The following is a 14001-nucleotide window of genomic DNA, read 5'->3' on the forward strand; positions in this document are numbered from 1 at the left end:
TCCATGATACTTGTGAATAAATGGAAGAAGTTGTTTTTCTAAACACTCATTAATATATATTGATGAATTGATCGCTACAGCCTTGGAAATGCGAAGCAATGGCTCGGACATACCACGGTCAGATATGGCTATCCACGTTAACAATTTTTTTGGAAATTTCTCTTTTCCTATAAAACGAACACTTTCTGGGCATGTCTTTTTGTTGTTTGTGTAGTATCCAGAATTTGCAGGCATGTTGTCCCCTGCAAAACAAAAGTATTTTTTGTCATCGATGACTAGAAGCGATTTTGTGTTATCGAGTTGGTTAACTAGTTTCCTGCTTCTTTTCTTTGCGTTTATTTGTTGTTCTATAGTGTAGTTTGGAATCTTTTCACGTTTTCTATATTTAATATTCATTTTTTTTAACTGACGACCAATTGTCGATTGATTTACACTGAATTTAATACCTATTTTTCTCTGGCTGACCCCTTTTCGATGGTTGACAAGTCTCGTTAATTCGGTTTTCTCTTCTCTATTCCAGGATGTCAGATGACCAGGATGCTTTCTATCAGAGAACGATTGAACAGTTTCAAGTCTTTTTAGGTTATCATATATTGTACTTCGAGCAAATCCTTCCTTTTCAAAATGATTTACGATTTTTTTTTTTTTTTAATATTAGGTTTATTTACAAAAAACATTTTTAGTCGCTTTCGAAAAGATTCTCGTTCAGCTGCATTTAACTTCATATTAAATAATTGTGTTTCAAATAATAAAGTTTGTATTTTATAGAACGTTTATGCCTACGCATAAAACCACAAAAACTAATTATTATGCTCAAATAATGAAATTAGGATTTGTCCGATAACTTCCGCATCACCCGTTATTAGGAACATTTTAAAAATACTTTGACACTTGAGCACAAAGTAAATCTTATAATTAAAAGAATATAACTTTTTTTTCATACACTTGCCCCAAATTTTCTTTAAATGTGTGCTTAATTTAAAAATGATATTTTCTTGAATACCCCTAATCCATTATGTATTAAAATTTCAGAGTAAAATGTCAAAAAGCTTCTAATGAATTATTAGTTTTAATATCAAAACTTTCTGCATGACTTTTTTTTTGCTTAAAAGTAATATGACTTACACATTTCTTATCTCCAACAGTCATATGCTTAAGATTTTTTGCCATTTACAATCTATTTTTTATCATTGCTGGAGTTAGTCTTGGTTTTCTAGTCAGTTTTTGTGATTTTAAATTATTTTCAGCCAGATGCCTCCTCACTGTATGCTTCTAAACTTGTATTCCAGACTCTTGAACAAGTTTTGTAAGGAAGAGGAATAACTTTTTTCTATTTTCCAGACAAATACCTCTTATAATTTTGTCTGTCCTGGGAGTGGTTTTATGTTTTGACACACTCTGTCCTTTCCTTTTTGAAAAAGTGATGTTGTTTTCCATTTTGCTTTTGAATTTATTGATAAAAGATTGTCAAACTTCACACATTTTAGCAAAATTCTATTGTGAATGCTCTGAACCCTGTAAAAGCGATTTTACTTCTAAAATTTAGAATTTAGAATTATGTTCTTACACATAACCATGTTTATTTTTTATCAAAAATATTAATTACAACCTTTTACACAAAAAGTGTTAATAAAATGGTAGTATATATTTATTTCCGCTATTTATTGTAACTTTATAAAATGTATTAAAAGTAATAAAACACTTTTCACTAAAAAAAATTTTAAAATATAAAAAAAAAATGCGACAGATCAACCATGCTCTTTTTAAAATTGATGAAAACTCACACTGATGACTTGAAACACATCTAACTTCATATTGGTCAAATTTATAAAAAAAAATTTATTTTATTTTATTCTATATATGTCAGTATTGTATAATGATATAATAATAATAATATACTCATCTTAAAATTACTTTAAAATAACTTTGAAAACAAAATATGTGGAAAAACTGAAGAAATCATAAAATCGTAGCCAGGGACTGTATGTTCTGAACTTACATTCATTTACATTCTACAATTTATACTATAAAATATTAATAATATTAATATCTAAAATATTAATAATATTAATATCTTTTTATACTCCAGTTTTTTAATTAGTTTCCTTAATTGTTTAGCATGCTCAAAACTATTAACAAAACAAAATGTTAAATAAATTTTTATTTTACTAAACCAAGATTTTTGAAGGTTGTTATTTAGAAGATGTCATCAGTAAATGTTAAAAAGTATCACTGAACAGAATTTCTATAAAAAGCCTTTCGTTGTTGCTTTATATTTAAATATTTTTTTAATAAGAAATTTTGCCATCTTTTTTATATTTTCAAATATAAAAAATATGGCAAATTGAGGTATCAGGAAAAACTATTGAGGTAAAAACAATTGTGTTTCCTGGTAACAAATAATTATGTTTCCTGGTAATGTTACAAAAGCAGTTATTACAGTTAATTGTGTTATTGCTATTTTGTGCTTGAGATTGGCACAATTGGAAAACTGGAAAACCAATCTTGTATAAAAATTTGATTATAATTTAATTTTTTATCTCCAAATTATGTACTGAATTGCAAGAGCAGGAGTTGCAACAACGGCAGTAATAGCATTAATATTAGTAACAAAAGCAACAACAGGTAAATTGATTTGAAGTCTTTGTTTGTCATGTCTTTTTATATTTATTTATCATAACTATCTTTTTATCATTTTAAATTTATCTCACAATCCTTTATTAGCAATTTGCAGAACATATTGTAGAACAGTAAAAGACCTCCCCATTTTATTAGGGGAGTGTCTCTTATAGAAGGAAAAAAAGAGGTGTGAGTGGTGACAAAACATTTAACTACATCAATGATGAGTATTTTTTTAAGTTTTAAATCTATAACTAAATATAATAATTAAAATCCATAAAATAAAATACAAAGATTTATTTAGTTTCTAATATAAAATATTTAAAACTAAAACGAAAAAACAAATATTTTTATTAGCTTCAGATTAAAATATTACAAAAAACAATCGGTAAAAAAACTTTAATTAAATTTGAATGTGAACTTTTCCTTTAAATAGCAAACAAAGCAATTAAAATAAAAACAAAATAAAATTTTTTTTATTTAAATTCAAAAAAAAATAAACTAAAAACGCAAAACACAAAGGTTTTAATTAACTTTTAAATAAAATTTTCAAAAATCCAATGGAAAAGCGGAACATTTTATTCAAATATAAATGCATAAAATACTTAAAGTAAAAACAGAAAAAAATAAACTTTTGAATTAATTTCAAATTTAAACCTTTTATTTATATAGTAAACAAAACAATTAAAACTAAAGCGAAAACAGGAAAGTTTTATTAACTCTATATTAAAATAATAATAAAACCAGAAATATTTTATTCTTAATATATTTAAATTCTTAATATATTAAAATTTTAATATATTAAAATTCTTAATAAAATGGTAAAATAAAAAAATTCATTTTACAAGTTTTTAAGGAAATGCCATCATTCGGAGTTTTGTTTTTCTACCAATTTTATACTGAAATTTCCATGTTTGTCAATTTATTGAGCTCTGGTTCTAAATTCCAAGGGCTGATTTATCTGATTTTAAGGGCAATTTATGAATTAATCTTGTTGAAAAGTAACATTTTTCTTAACAACTCATATTTTGCTAATTGTAAAAAAATATATATTTAATATATTTAAGTAAATAAATATACTTTTATTTTGCATTTTATCATTTTGGCAAAAGTTCTTTAGAATTTAAAATCTTGATTAATTTTATTAAAAATCACTTTTTCTCACCAGCTGATTAACAGTGAGGAATGGGGGTCAAATTTGTGTAATATGTTAGAGATAATATTGTTATAAATGTGTTTATGTAATCAATTAGGTAAACTTGCACATCTAACACTGTAGAGACAAACTTTTTTTTCTTAAAGTAGAAAGTTTAAATTATAATTTTAAGTCAAGATTTGACTTAATATTGTCACCTAAAAAGTCACCTCAAAATAACTATATTCATTTTTACAAATGTATATTCAAAGAAATACAACTTACATTTTGTGCATCCTCTAACATGAATACGCATACAACAATTGTTGTTCCAAGATGCAGGCATTACTTTTAAATACTTTGCAAAGTACAATCTTGGAAACCAGTTTATAGTATAAGGAAATATTCTGCCCTTAGGTCCATTATAAAAATTCTAAAAAAATTTACATAACCAAAAAAGTAATTAACTAATTAAACAATCATCTAACTTATATAATATGATAAATTGTTTCATAAATTTTATAAAATTCAAACAAATGAGATGGTAAAAGAAAAAGCTTTATATTTTGCGAAAGAGATAAGCTTTAAAAATATTCAAGCTTCGGATGGATCGCTAGACAAATTTAAGAAAAAGTAAATTAATTTCTTATTTTATTTTATCCAAATTTAAAAATTGCTTTAATTATAGATAATTGTTCTGTCCATCCTAACATGTAGAAACTTGATTAGGTCAAGCTTATCTTTCTTCCACCGAATACAACCTCGATCACCCTGCTCTCTTAAAGCAAAATATCGCTTACTTGCAAAAAAGCAGATTGCTGCCTTAAAAAAAGAGAACAAGACATAAGTTTTCTATTTTAACTGCTATGTTTATGCTAACAAACGCATGGAATTCCATTCCAGACCAAACCTTTATAATTTGTTTTAACAAATCAGGAATATTATTAGAAGCAGTAGAAAAGCATAAAAATGGTAATAACAATCCTTTCTGTGGCTTAGATGTAGAGGAGGCTGTAATGGAAAATTTAAAAGATTATCTTAAATTGTTAAAAGCAAAATTTGATGCAGATTTTAACATCACAGATGACGAGTAAGTAGACATAGATTTCGATGTTTGCATTGCCAACAAATAATGAGATAGGGATATCATTGCAAAATTTTCTGGAAAAGATGCTATTAAAACTGAAGAGGAAGTTGATGATGAGCACGTTGATGTTTCTAATGATGCTACAAAGCCAAGTTTGAACAAAGAGATTCATGCTATCACTCTACTTGAAAATTACAGTCTTTATTCTAACTTTAGAGATAATTTGACAAAGGCTCTTAAAGATATATATCGCGTCATTAAAATGGGTTAACAAGCTCATAAAAGACAATTTATAATTATCGACTTTTTTTTTGAAAGTGTGAAAGTTAAAAACATATAATATATATTGCATTTAGGCCTAAGAATTACTATTTGTTTGTTTGTTTGATTTCTACTTGTTACTTTGACAAAAATATTTGGAAAGAAAATTAAATATTCTGTAATTCAAAAATCGCTCTTATTCAAGCTTTTATTTTTCCCATAAAGTTTTGAATTAGAGAAATTGTACTGTAATGGCTGCTTGCAGCCTTGTAAGAGGAAACCAGAATAAAAAAATAAATAATATTCAAGGAATTAGAAAGAACTATTGAAATTATAAATGCACTTAGCGACAATGGAAAGTAACAAAAATTAACAAGCTAAACAACCTTTTGTACAGTATGAACAACAAAAAGTCCTACAACTTTTGTCCGAAACCGGTACCCCAAAAGAAGTTCCACTCTGGGTCTACACCAGGGTATCTTGTTAAGGTATCCCATAGTGTTATCCCAAAAGGACTATTCTCAGAGTATCCCGTCAGGACGATTGCCACAGACTTCTGAACTGACACTGGGACCAAAGGACACTTAGTGGGGCTCAGTACAACTTGCATACAATTGTAAGTAACTTTGTTGGCATGAGTGTCGATAAGTGCAGTGTTTTGTTGCAGTATAACGAGTGTCAGTGAGATTTGTGAACTGTTTTGAGTCTTATAGATGTGTATGTAATGTAGACTGTCAATGCAGTGTACTTGTATGTGTCTACTGTAATAGAATGTCTTGATGGTATGAGTTATTGGTATAAAATTGGTTGAAAGTCATTTTGACTGGTGTAACGTAGACGTGAATACTAGAAGTCCAATAATGGACTTATCAAAGCTCTCTGCCATTGTCATAAAGTTGCATCTCTTTCTTTTTTTCTACAAATGCTATCATGGTTGCTGCTCAAAGGAGGTATCATCTCTAGTTCAATCAGCCAAAACTCATTCTTGCTTGACTTGTCATTCAGCAAAGTCTCATTCTTTTACTGTACCTGTCCCTGAATGCTTTAAAAACTTTTATTCATCTAGTCTTCATCTTCATGTTTTCCTGACTCATACAACCTGCAACTTTTTAAGACTTCTGTCAACTGTTTTGTTGCTCTATAACTCTATTCTTATTTTTCCTAGTAACTCCTAACTTAATATAGTACAATCTCTCCAATTCAAATCTCCTTAATTCTAAAACCTCCATAACTCGATTAAATGCAAATTGCTGCCTTGGAAAGAGAACAAAACATATAAGATTTCTATTTTAACTGCTATGTTTATGCTAACAAAGGCATGGAATTCCATTCCAGACCAAACCTTTATAAATTGTTTCAAGAAATCAGGAATAATATTAGAAGCAGTAGAAAAGCATTCAAATGTTAATAACAATTCTTTCTGTGGGTTAGATGTAGAGGAGGCTGTAATGGAAACTTAAAAGATTTTTTTGAATTGTTAAAAGCAAAATTTGATGCATATTTTAACCTCACGGATGACAAGTTAGTAGACATAGATTTTGATGTTTGCATTGCCAACAAATAATCAGATGAGGATATCATTGCAAAATTTTCTGGACATGATGCTATTGAAACTGAAGGAATCTATTGATGAGCGCATTGATGTTTCTAACAATGCTAAAAAACCAAGTTTGAACAAAGCGACTCATGCTACCACTCTACTTGAAAATTACAGTCTTTATTCTAACTAAGTCCAACAAAAACTGTTCCTTTAGTAGCTGATATATTCTTGATCAAAAGTAAAAGTTTTATAAAGTATAAAAACTTTGATATGCAAACCATGCATTGTGCAAAGTATCTGGTCTAGTAAACACCACATATTGCACAATACTTACATACGAAACTGTTAATTGAACAAGTTCAACCTTTGCCAAAATTGTGACTAATAGTTAATAAATAATAAAATCATGAATCTTAAAGACTGTGTCACTTGAGTAAACCTTGAATAATAAAGACTGTGTAATTGAAACTTTTGAAAAACTCTATTTTTAAATTCTTATATGCACAAGTTAATATAACCTCTCCTACATGATATACCCAAGCTGATGAAGTTTATATATAGATTATGCATCAAAACACAGCCTCAAGCTATAGCTCCAGTGTTAGAGTTGCGCCAAAAATCATGATACAAAACAATCTATACAGTTCCAATCTTCCAGTAGTTTATGTTACCTTAGCATTAATTTTGATTTCTATAGCAGCACTTAGGGTGGTCCATTTAAAACTTTTTTTCTTATTTTTAAAGAGTTTTTTACCAGTGATGACTTTGGATCTAAAAAAGCCAAATACTAAAAATTACAAATTTTGGATCATTTTTAGATCTCCCACAAAACATTGAAAGTTTAAGTAACAAATTGTGGAAGTGTTGCCCAATGTTTTTGCACATTGTTATGGTTTCTCAGATATTTTTATTAATCACTTAAAAATAATCATATAAAATTTGATTATTAAAGATAATTTGTAACAAATTATCTTAAATAATCTTTTGAACAAAACATTTGAATAAATAATTGTACAAATTAAATAGTTACTGACATTTTAATACTTTTCAAAGATTCTGTAATAAAACTTTTATTTAAATGCATTTAATATTGTAAAATTACATATAAGGAAGTCCTTTCTATTTCATATATATTATTATTCAATTCAATTGAAATAATAAACTTAATTTAATTGAAATAATTCTTAATAACACACACAATATTAATAACTATAAGCCACTAAAGTTTAACTTATTAAGTTTTTATGTTTATATCTATATTATATATAGATATAATTTAGTTTATATATTTATATAGCTATAATAAAATAATTTAAAAGAAAATTTTATCCTTTTCAAACAATTTTATTATTTTCATTTTTTGTATTATTAGTGTAAATTGTTATCATCTGTGATTTTCTTTGGCAATATGATTTCAAAGTTAATAAATTTTATTTGTGACCCCTGGACAAGAAAGTGTCTTTGGTCCCATGCAACTATTTTAATTTTTTGCTTTAATAAATTCATCACTTTTAGTAGTAAAAAAAGTCAACATTTGTAGCAGGCCTACTTTAATTAAAATACTCTATTGAAAACAAGAAAGAAAAGTCTTAACATTAAAAATGACAAAAACTTTTATCTTCATGCAATAAAATATTACAAAATCCAACACAAATTTTTTTTTAAATTTGTAATCCAGAAAAATTTAAAAAGGAGATTAAAAAAGCTCATTTATAGATTGTTTCTTGGGATTGAGTAAATTTAACAACCACAGAACTTTTTTCAATATTAAAAAAAAAAAAGCACTTTCGTTTAGAGAACTGCGAATCTCAAAAATAATCTTTCTTCAGTACATGCAGAAAGGGAACCACTCATTTGCAAAGAATGAGTCACCTTCATTCAGATAAAATTTGATAAAATTTGATAACTCAGCATATAATATAAGTGTTTTTGCACCCAACTCATTTAATTTAGTAAGAATTCTAAGTAGTGAGTTCAACTTCAAATAGGTTACTTTTCTACACTCAAGCTCATTGGTGAGATTGTTTAATATGATGTTGACTTCTTTAACCATTTTTAATTTTCCAGAAAATTCTGTATCTTTCAACTTTGTAAAAATGCTACTTGCAAGGTGTACAAACTATCTGGTTAGCAGCATTTCCTTCATTTCCACTAAATTCTTCACTTCTGACTTATATCATTTATAATTACACATAATAATTTCCAAGAAAGTAGAAAGAAAAGCATAAAGATATAGCAGATTTTTTTCAGCAATTCAAATTGACAATGTCAATCAAAAATGCTAAAAAAGTAATGGCAAGAAATAGAAATTTTCAATAATTCAGATTGGTAATGTCAATCTGAATTGCTTGCCATTTCTTACTCACTATCTGCCAAATCTCTCCATGATCTGATCATGCTCTCGATAACAAGCATAATTGCAGTTTCTTACAGCTCCATTTTTTGAAAAATTTGGATTTGCTAAGATTTCAAGAGTCTAAGTGGAGTTTTGATTTAGTGTTCTTAGAGCTTCTATTTGATAAAACTGAAAAATCTATTTATGATAGAAAGATTATAAAATAAGCCTTATAATTGGATTATATATATATTAAAAAAAATAATAACAATGATAAAATAGAACTGTACTTTGACCTATAGGTCATTAGGACATAGCCCTAATGAAAAGCTATGCAAACTTTGGTACATGCAGACCAGTGTTTTGTGACTTTTAGGACTTTCAAATCCTTTTTTTCAAAGATTTGAGTACACTCCAGCAATAAGTTAACAAAGAAAAGAAGTTGTAAAGCTGCCAATAACTTATATGAATAGCAAAATCATGAGTTATCTGATAGACAAAAACATTTATGGACAAGCCTATTCTGCAAAGCTTCTTATAATACTGTTTCATTTTTATTTCACATTACTTAACAAACTTGCAATCAACTCTTGACATAACCTGACTTCAAGAGATCAAATCAACAATTGCTCAGTGAAGTTCTGAAAATTTTTATAACTCTCATAATTGTTAAGTATTAACTGAGCATAATTTTTAAGTATTAACTGATTTTTTTATCCCCTTTATCCAGTTATATCTGTCAACCTGTTTTTTGGTTTGCCAAAGAAAAAGCAGCAATTTATCAGTTGTTACCAAGTGCTTTTTCATAAGATGACCTTATGAAACATTGATTTTTACAGAGATAAGCATTGATAAAAAAAGAAAATAAAAATTAGTTTTTTAGATTGCACTTGCTAGATGAATAATGAATCTTTATTCTTCACTTATTGAACCCTCAGCGCTCTTTTGTAATTAGAAGAACCACATCACAGTTGAGTAAACAGAACTCATGGTTCAAAAAGATAATACTTTACCTGTCTTTAACTTAGTTGTAATTTAAATAAATGTCAAATAAATTTTCACTTCAAGAAAAAAAAATTATTGCAAAAGCATATTTTGCTTAGAAAATATGATAGTCTAAATGACACAATTTCACAATTTGGAAAGGAAACTTTGAATAAAAAGGCCTGGATTACTGAAAATAATAAAATACACTCTTATTCAATTAATTTTTTATTGTATTCGAATTGTTACAAAAAAATTTTGAAAATTACTTACTTTAGCATATCTAAAGAGATCGATTCATATTTAAAGAGATTAATTTATATCTAAGGAGATCAATTCATAAGGAAAAAAATCACACTAAAGATGTTTTAAATAAGTTTACTAAATAAAAGAACATTAGCCAATATTTTATTTTAAAAATATCAGTTTTTAATAACAAGATGTTAAAAAAACTCTGCTGTTAACCACAACTTTTTTTTGAAAAACAAATAAACAGACCTTAATAATATTGATCTATAATAATTTTAATTAAGCCTCTTAATTTAGACTTTGCAAAAAAGTTACAAAAAAAATACAAAATGATAAAAAAGTTATTTTAAAATTATTATTATAAAACATCAAGAACAAGTAATACACCAAGGTAACAAGATATTTATATCGAAAAGGTAATACAATATTAAATATTATACTTGTTTGAATATATATATATATATATATATATATATATATATATATATATATATATAAATATATATATATATATATATGAATATACACACCTATCCAAAAACAGTTCCAACCTCAATTTTGCCGACCAAAAAAATGACCAATGGGGCATTAATGTGCAATGTCTCAGGTATCACCAGATGTAAAAATTAAAATCTTATCTCTATAGCCAAAGGAGAAATACACATTTAAAGTTTTATAGCACTTTGCGCTACTGATAGCACTTTGAGCCCCGTTGTTAATCTATTTTGTTTGTTTTTTTCACTTTTGGGTAAGAAGTTTTGAAAAAATATCAAAAACTCTTTACATATATGTGTTGGCTATAACCTGGCAAAAAATCAGCTCTTTAACACTTGTGGTTTGTGAACAGGGACCAAAAGTATAGGGTGTGGTATAAAAACCTCTTTAAAAAGAGACAACTGATGCTTTACGTTTTTATTATAACCTTATTATCGACTATGGAAGTTTCAAAAATTAATAGAATGAAGCCTTGACATGTATCTTTCAGGCAAAAAAAATAGAAGCAAGATATCTTTTATTCGTGCGAAGATATAGCTCTTAGAGTAGAATTCTCGCTTTTGAAAAAACGACCAAAATATAGCAGCTTTTTGTGGTTTTTATGCTTTTTAAAGATTCAAATTTGCATCAAATAACTAATTTAGTAACAATATCATGTGACTAGTGGATATGGGATTCTATGGCAGTTAGACTTCACATTTGTGTGTACTTTTTCTGCAAAAAGAGTGCTTTTTTTGTCCATGTTTGTATAAAATATGGGGCAGAAAACACATAGTTAGAGGCATTTTTTGTAATAGTTCTGAATTCAAAACACATATAAACCTTTTTATATTTTAGTTGATAAACCCACAGATTTGCCTTTTTTTTTTGTTGTTTAAAATGATTGACCAAATATTGGATATTATAAAAACTTTTTATCATGTTGTAAAAATTACTTTAGAATTTCAAATTCAAAATTAATTGGTAATTCATAAAATAATTTCAAAATTAATGTTAGAATCAAGTTTTTTTATATAAATTAAATATGTATAACCTTGTTGTGCTTTTTTCTTGTATTGAAGTATCTCCTAAAATCTTTTATTGCTTTGACCAAGTTTTTCCTACTATTTAAAAATATAAAAACAAATGTTTCTTATTTTCTGGGAAAAGCCACAACATCAAAGTAATTACATTTAAGCAGTCAACAGCCTGACCAACAAAAAAGATTTTTTACCAACACAAGCTTGTACTGAAGTTATTTTTCAAAGATCAGTTTTATAACCACTGAAATGCCATTTAAAAGAAAAACTCATTAAGATTGTCGGCAATCTGTATGCTTCTTTTATTTTTCAAAATGTGACAGGCATATTTCTGATTTCATCAAGGAAAAGAATACTAGGTAATTTTTCTGGAAATTCCATTGATTTTAAGGATGATAGAGTTGCATTGGACATATGCAATTCCTGCAGAGCAATGATACAAAAGCATGGCAAAGGCAATAGAAACTTGCCTCTTCCCAAGCTACATGACTTTAACAAAGTGATTATTAGACCACAGACTAAAGGGTTTGATTCTTGTAATTGTTTAATTTGCCAGGTTAACCAACTAAAAGGACATTCTACAAAGCTCACTTTTTCAACCAATCAAGATTTGAAAGAACCATCAAGTAGCTTTGATAAACTATGCTCAAACTGTCTCAGTGTAGTCAAAAGAGGAATAACACATGATTGTTCACAAGCCACCAAGTTTGAAAACTTAAAGAAAATGATAGGAACTGATTCCAGAACTGCTGAAAAATTTGCGTCCTCTGTAATAACTTAAAAAGTATCCTCTCCACAGGGCACAATTATGTAGAACAGAGAAAGTGGTAAAGCTTTAACTACTACTTCAGGTCCCTCCAGAGCTCATTGCATATTAAGAACTTCTCTAACTACTTTGGATATGGTTCAAGTTCAAATCAATACTGGTCTTTTAAATAAAAAGATGCAAGAACTGGCTGTAACATGAAACAAGACTACAAATTCAAAAATTGTTGAAACAAAATTTAGGGAAAAATTTACAATGGCTGGTTGAAAGGTTGAAAGTTTATTCAAAGTTTCCAAAATCTCACTAACAAGGCCATCAACAAAAACTGATTATTTGTCGAAGGTTGTTCACTGCAAGAGTTTAGGGGATTTTTATAACTCAATTTTCAGAGTTAGAGCAATCACTTCACCGCCTCTCATCAAACTAGGTATTGATGGTGGAGGATCTTTCCTCAAGTTCAGCTTGAGTGTTATCCCCAATGGTGGATGACAAAATGCCAAAACAAGCACAGTCTCAAATGACAAAAGCTTACTGACTGTAGTATATGGGAAAGAAACAAATGTTAAGTGTCAGCTACTTGTTGCTGTTGCTGAAAATGTTTCCGAAACTTATGAAAATGTCAAAAAAAATTTAAGTTTATTTAGGAAAATTGATATGCCTTTCTTTATTGCATGTGACATGAAGTCAGCCAATATCATCTGTGACATTCATTCTCACTCAAGCAAACACCCTTGCTGTTGATATGATGTTAAATCTAGTGACCTCAAAGAAACTTCAGATCAGTTAGGATGCAATACAAAGCATTCATTGAGAAAGAGAATGGAAAAACGTGCGCAAAGGATTTTCATGTTGTTCATAACCCATTGTTTGACCAAGAAGGTGTCAAACAAGTTATTGAGTTTATTCCCCAATGGAACTTCAACTTCTCCTTGGAATTGTAAACCATCTTTACAATTCAATGCTAAAGATATGGCCTAAAGGCAAAGATTGGCCATTCCTGCTCAAATTGAAATTACAACCTTATCATTGTGGAGAGTTTGTTGGGAATGATTGTCAAAAACTTTTGAAGAGTATGGATGTTTTGCAAAGAATTGTTGAAATTGAGAGAAAAGACCATATGCTTGGTTTTGTGAAAACATTCCAACATTTTAAGAGTGCTGTTAGCTCCTGTTTTGGAAGAACATTAAATACTGCATATGTTCAACATATCAAAGACTTTAAAAACTCATATCTTTAACTTTCAGTTTCAGTCACCCCAAAAGCCCATGCAATGTTCTACCATGTTCCTAAATTTATTGCTTTAAAAGGTTCAGCATTGGACATTTTTAGTGACCAATAAACAGAAGCCTTGCGTTCAATCTTCAGTGCTCAATGGGCTAGGTACAAAAGAAACCCTGATCACCCTGTTATGGAGGCCAGTTACGGAAATGTGTTATTGACTATAACAGCAAGCATTGTTGAATTCGATTTTTTAAATAACTCTTTTTTTTAAACAGTTAAACAGTGACTTC

The 14001-nt window shown here is 28.1% G+C and overlaps 1 protein-coding gene across 3 annotated transcripts in view; it reads right to left on the reverse strand.

Moving 5' to 3' along the window:
- The window catches only part of LOC136088971 (receptor-type tyrosine-protein phosphatase S-like), a 160937-nt gene that overhangs the window by 48416 nt on the left and 98520 nt on the right, over positions 1–14001 (reverse strand). For all 3 annotated transcript variants that reach the window (XM_065814261.1, XM_065814263.1, XM_065814262.1), the window contains exon 8: positions 4040–4187. In XM_065814261.1, coding sequence (XP_065670333.1) covers positions 4040–4187 — 148 coding nt within the window. The remainder of the gene's footprint in view (positions 1–4039; positions 4188–14001) is intronic.

This window comes from Hydra vulgaris, chromosome 12 (assembly GCF_038396675.1).
Source record: "Hydra vulgaris chromosome 12, alternate assembly HydraT2T_AEP".
Taxonomy (NCBI): Eukaryota; Metazoa; Cnidaria; class Hydrozoa; order Anthoathecata; family Hydridae; genus Hydra; species Hydra vulgaris.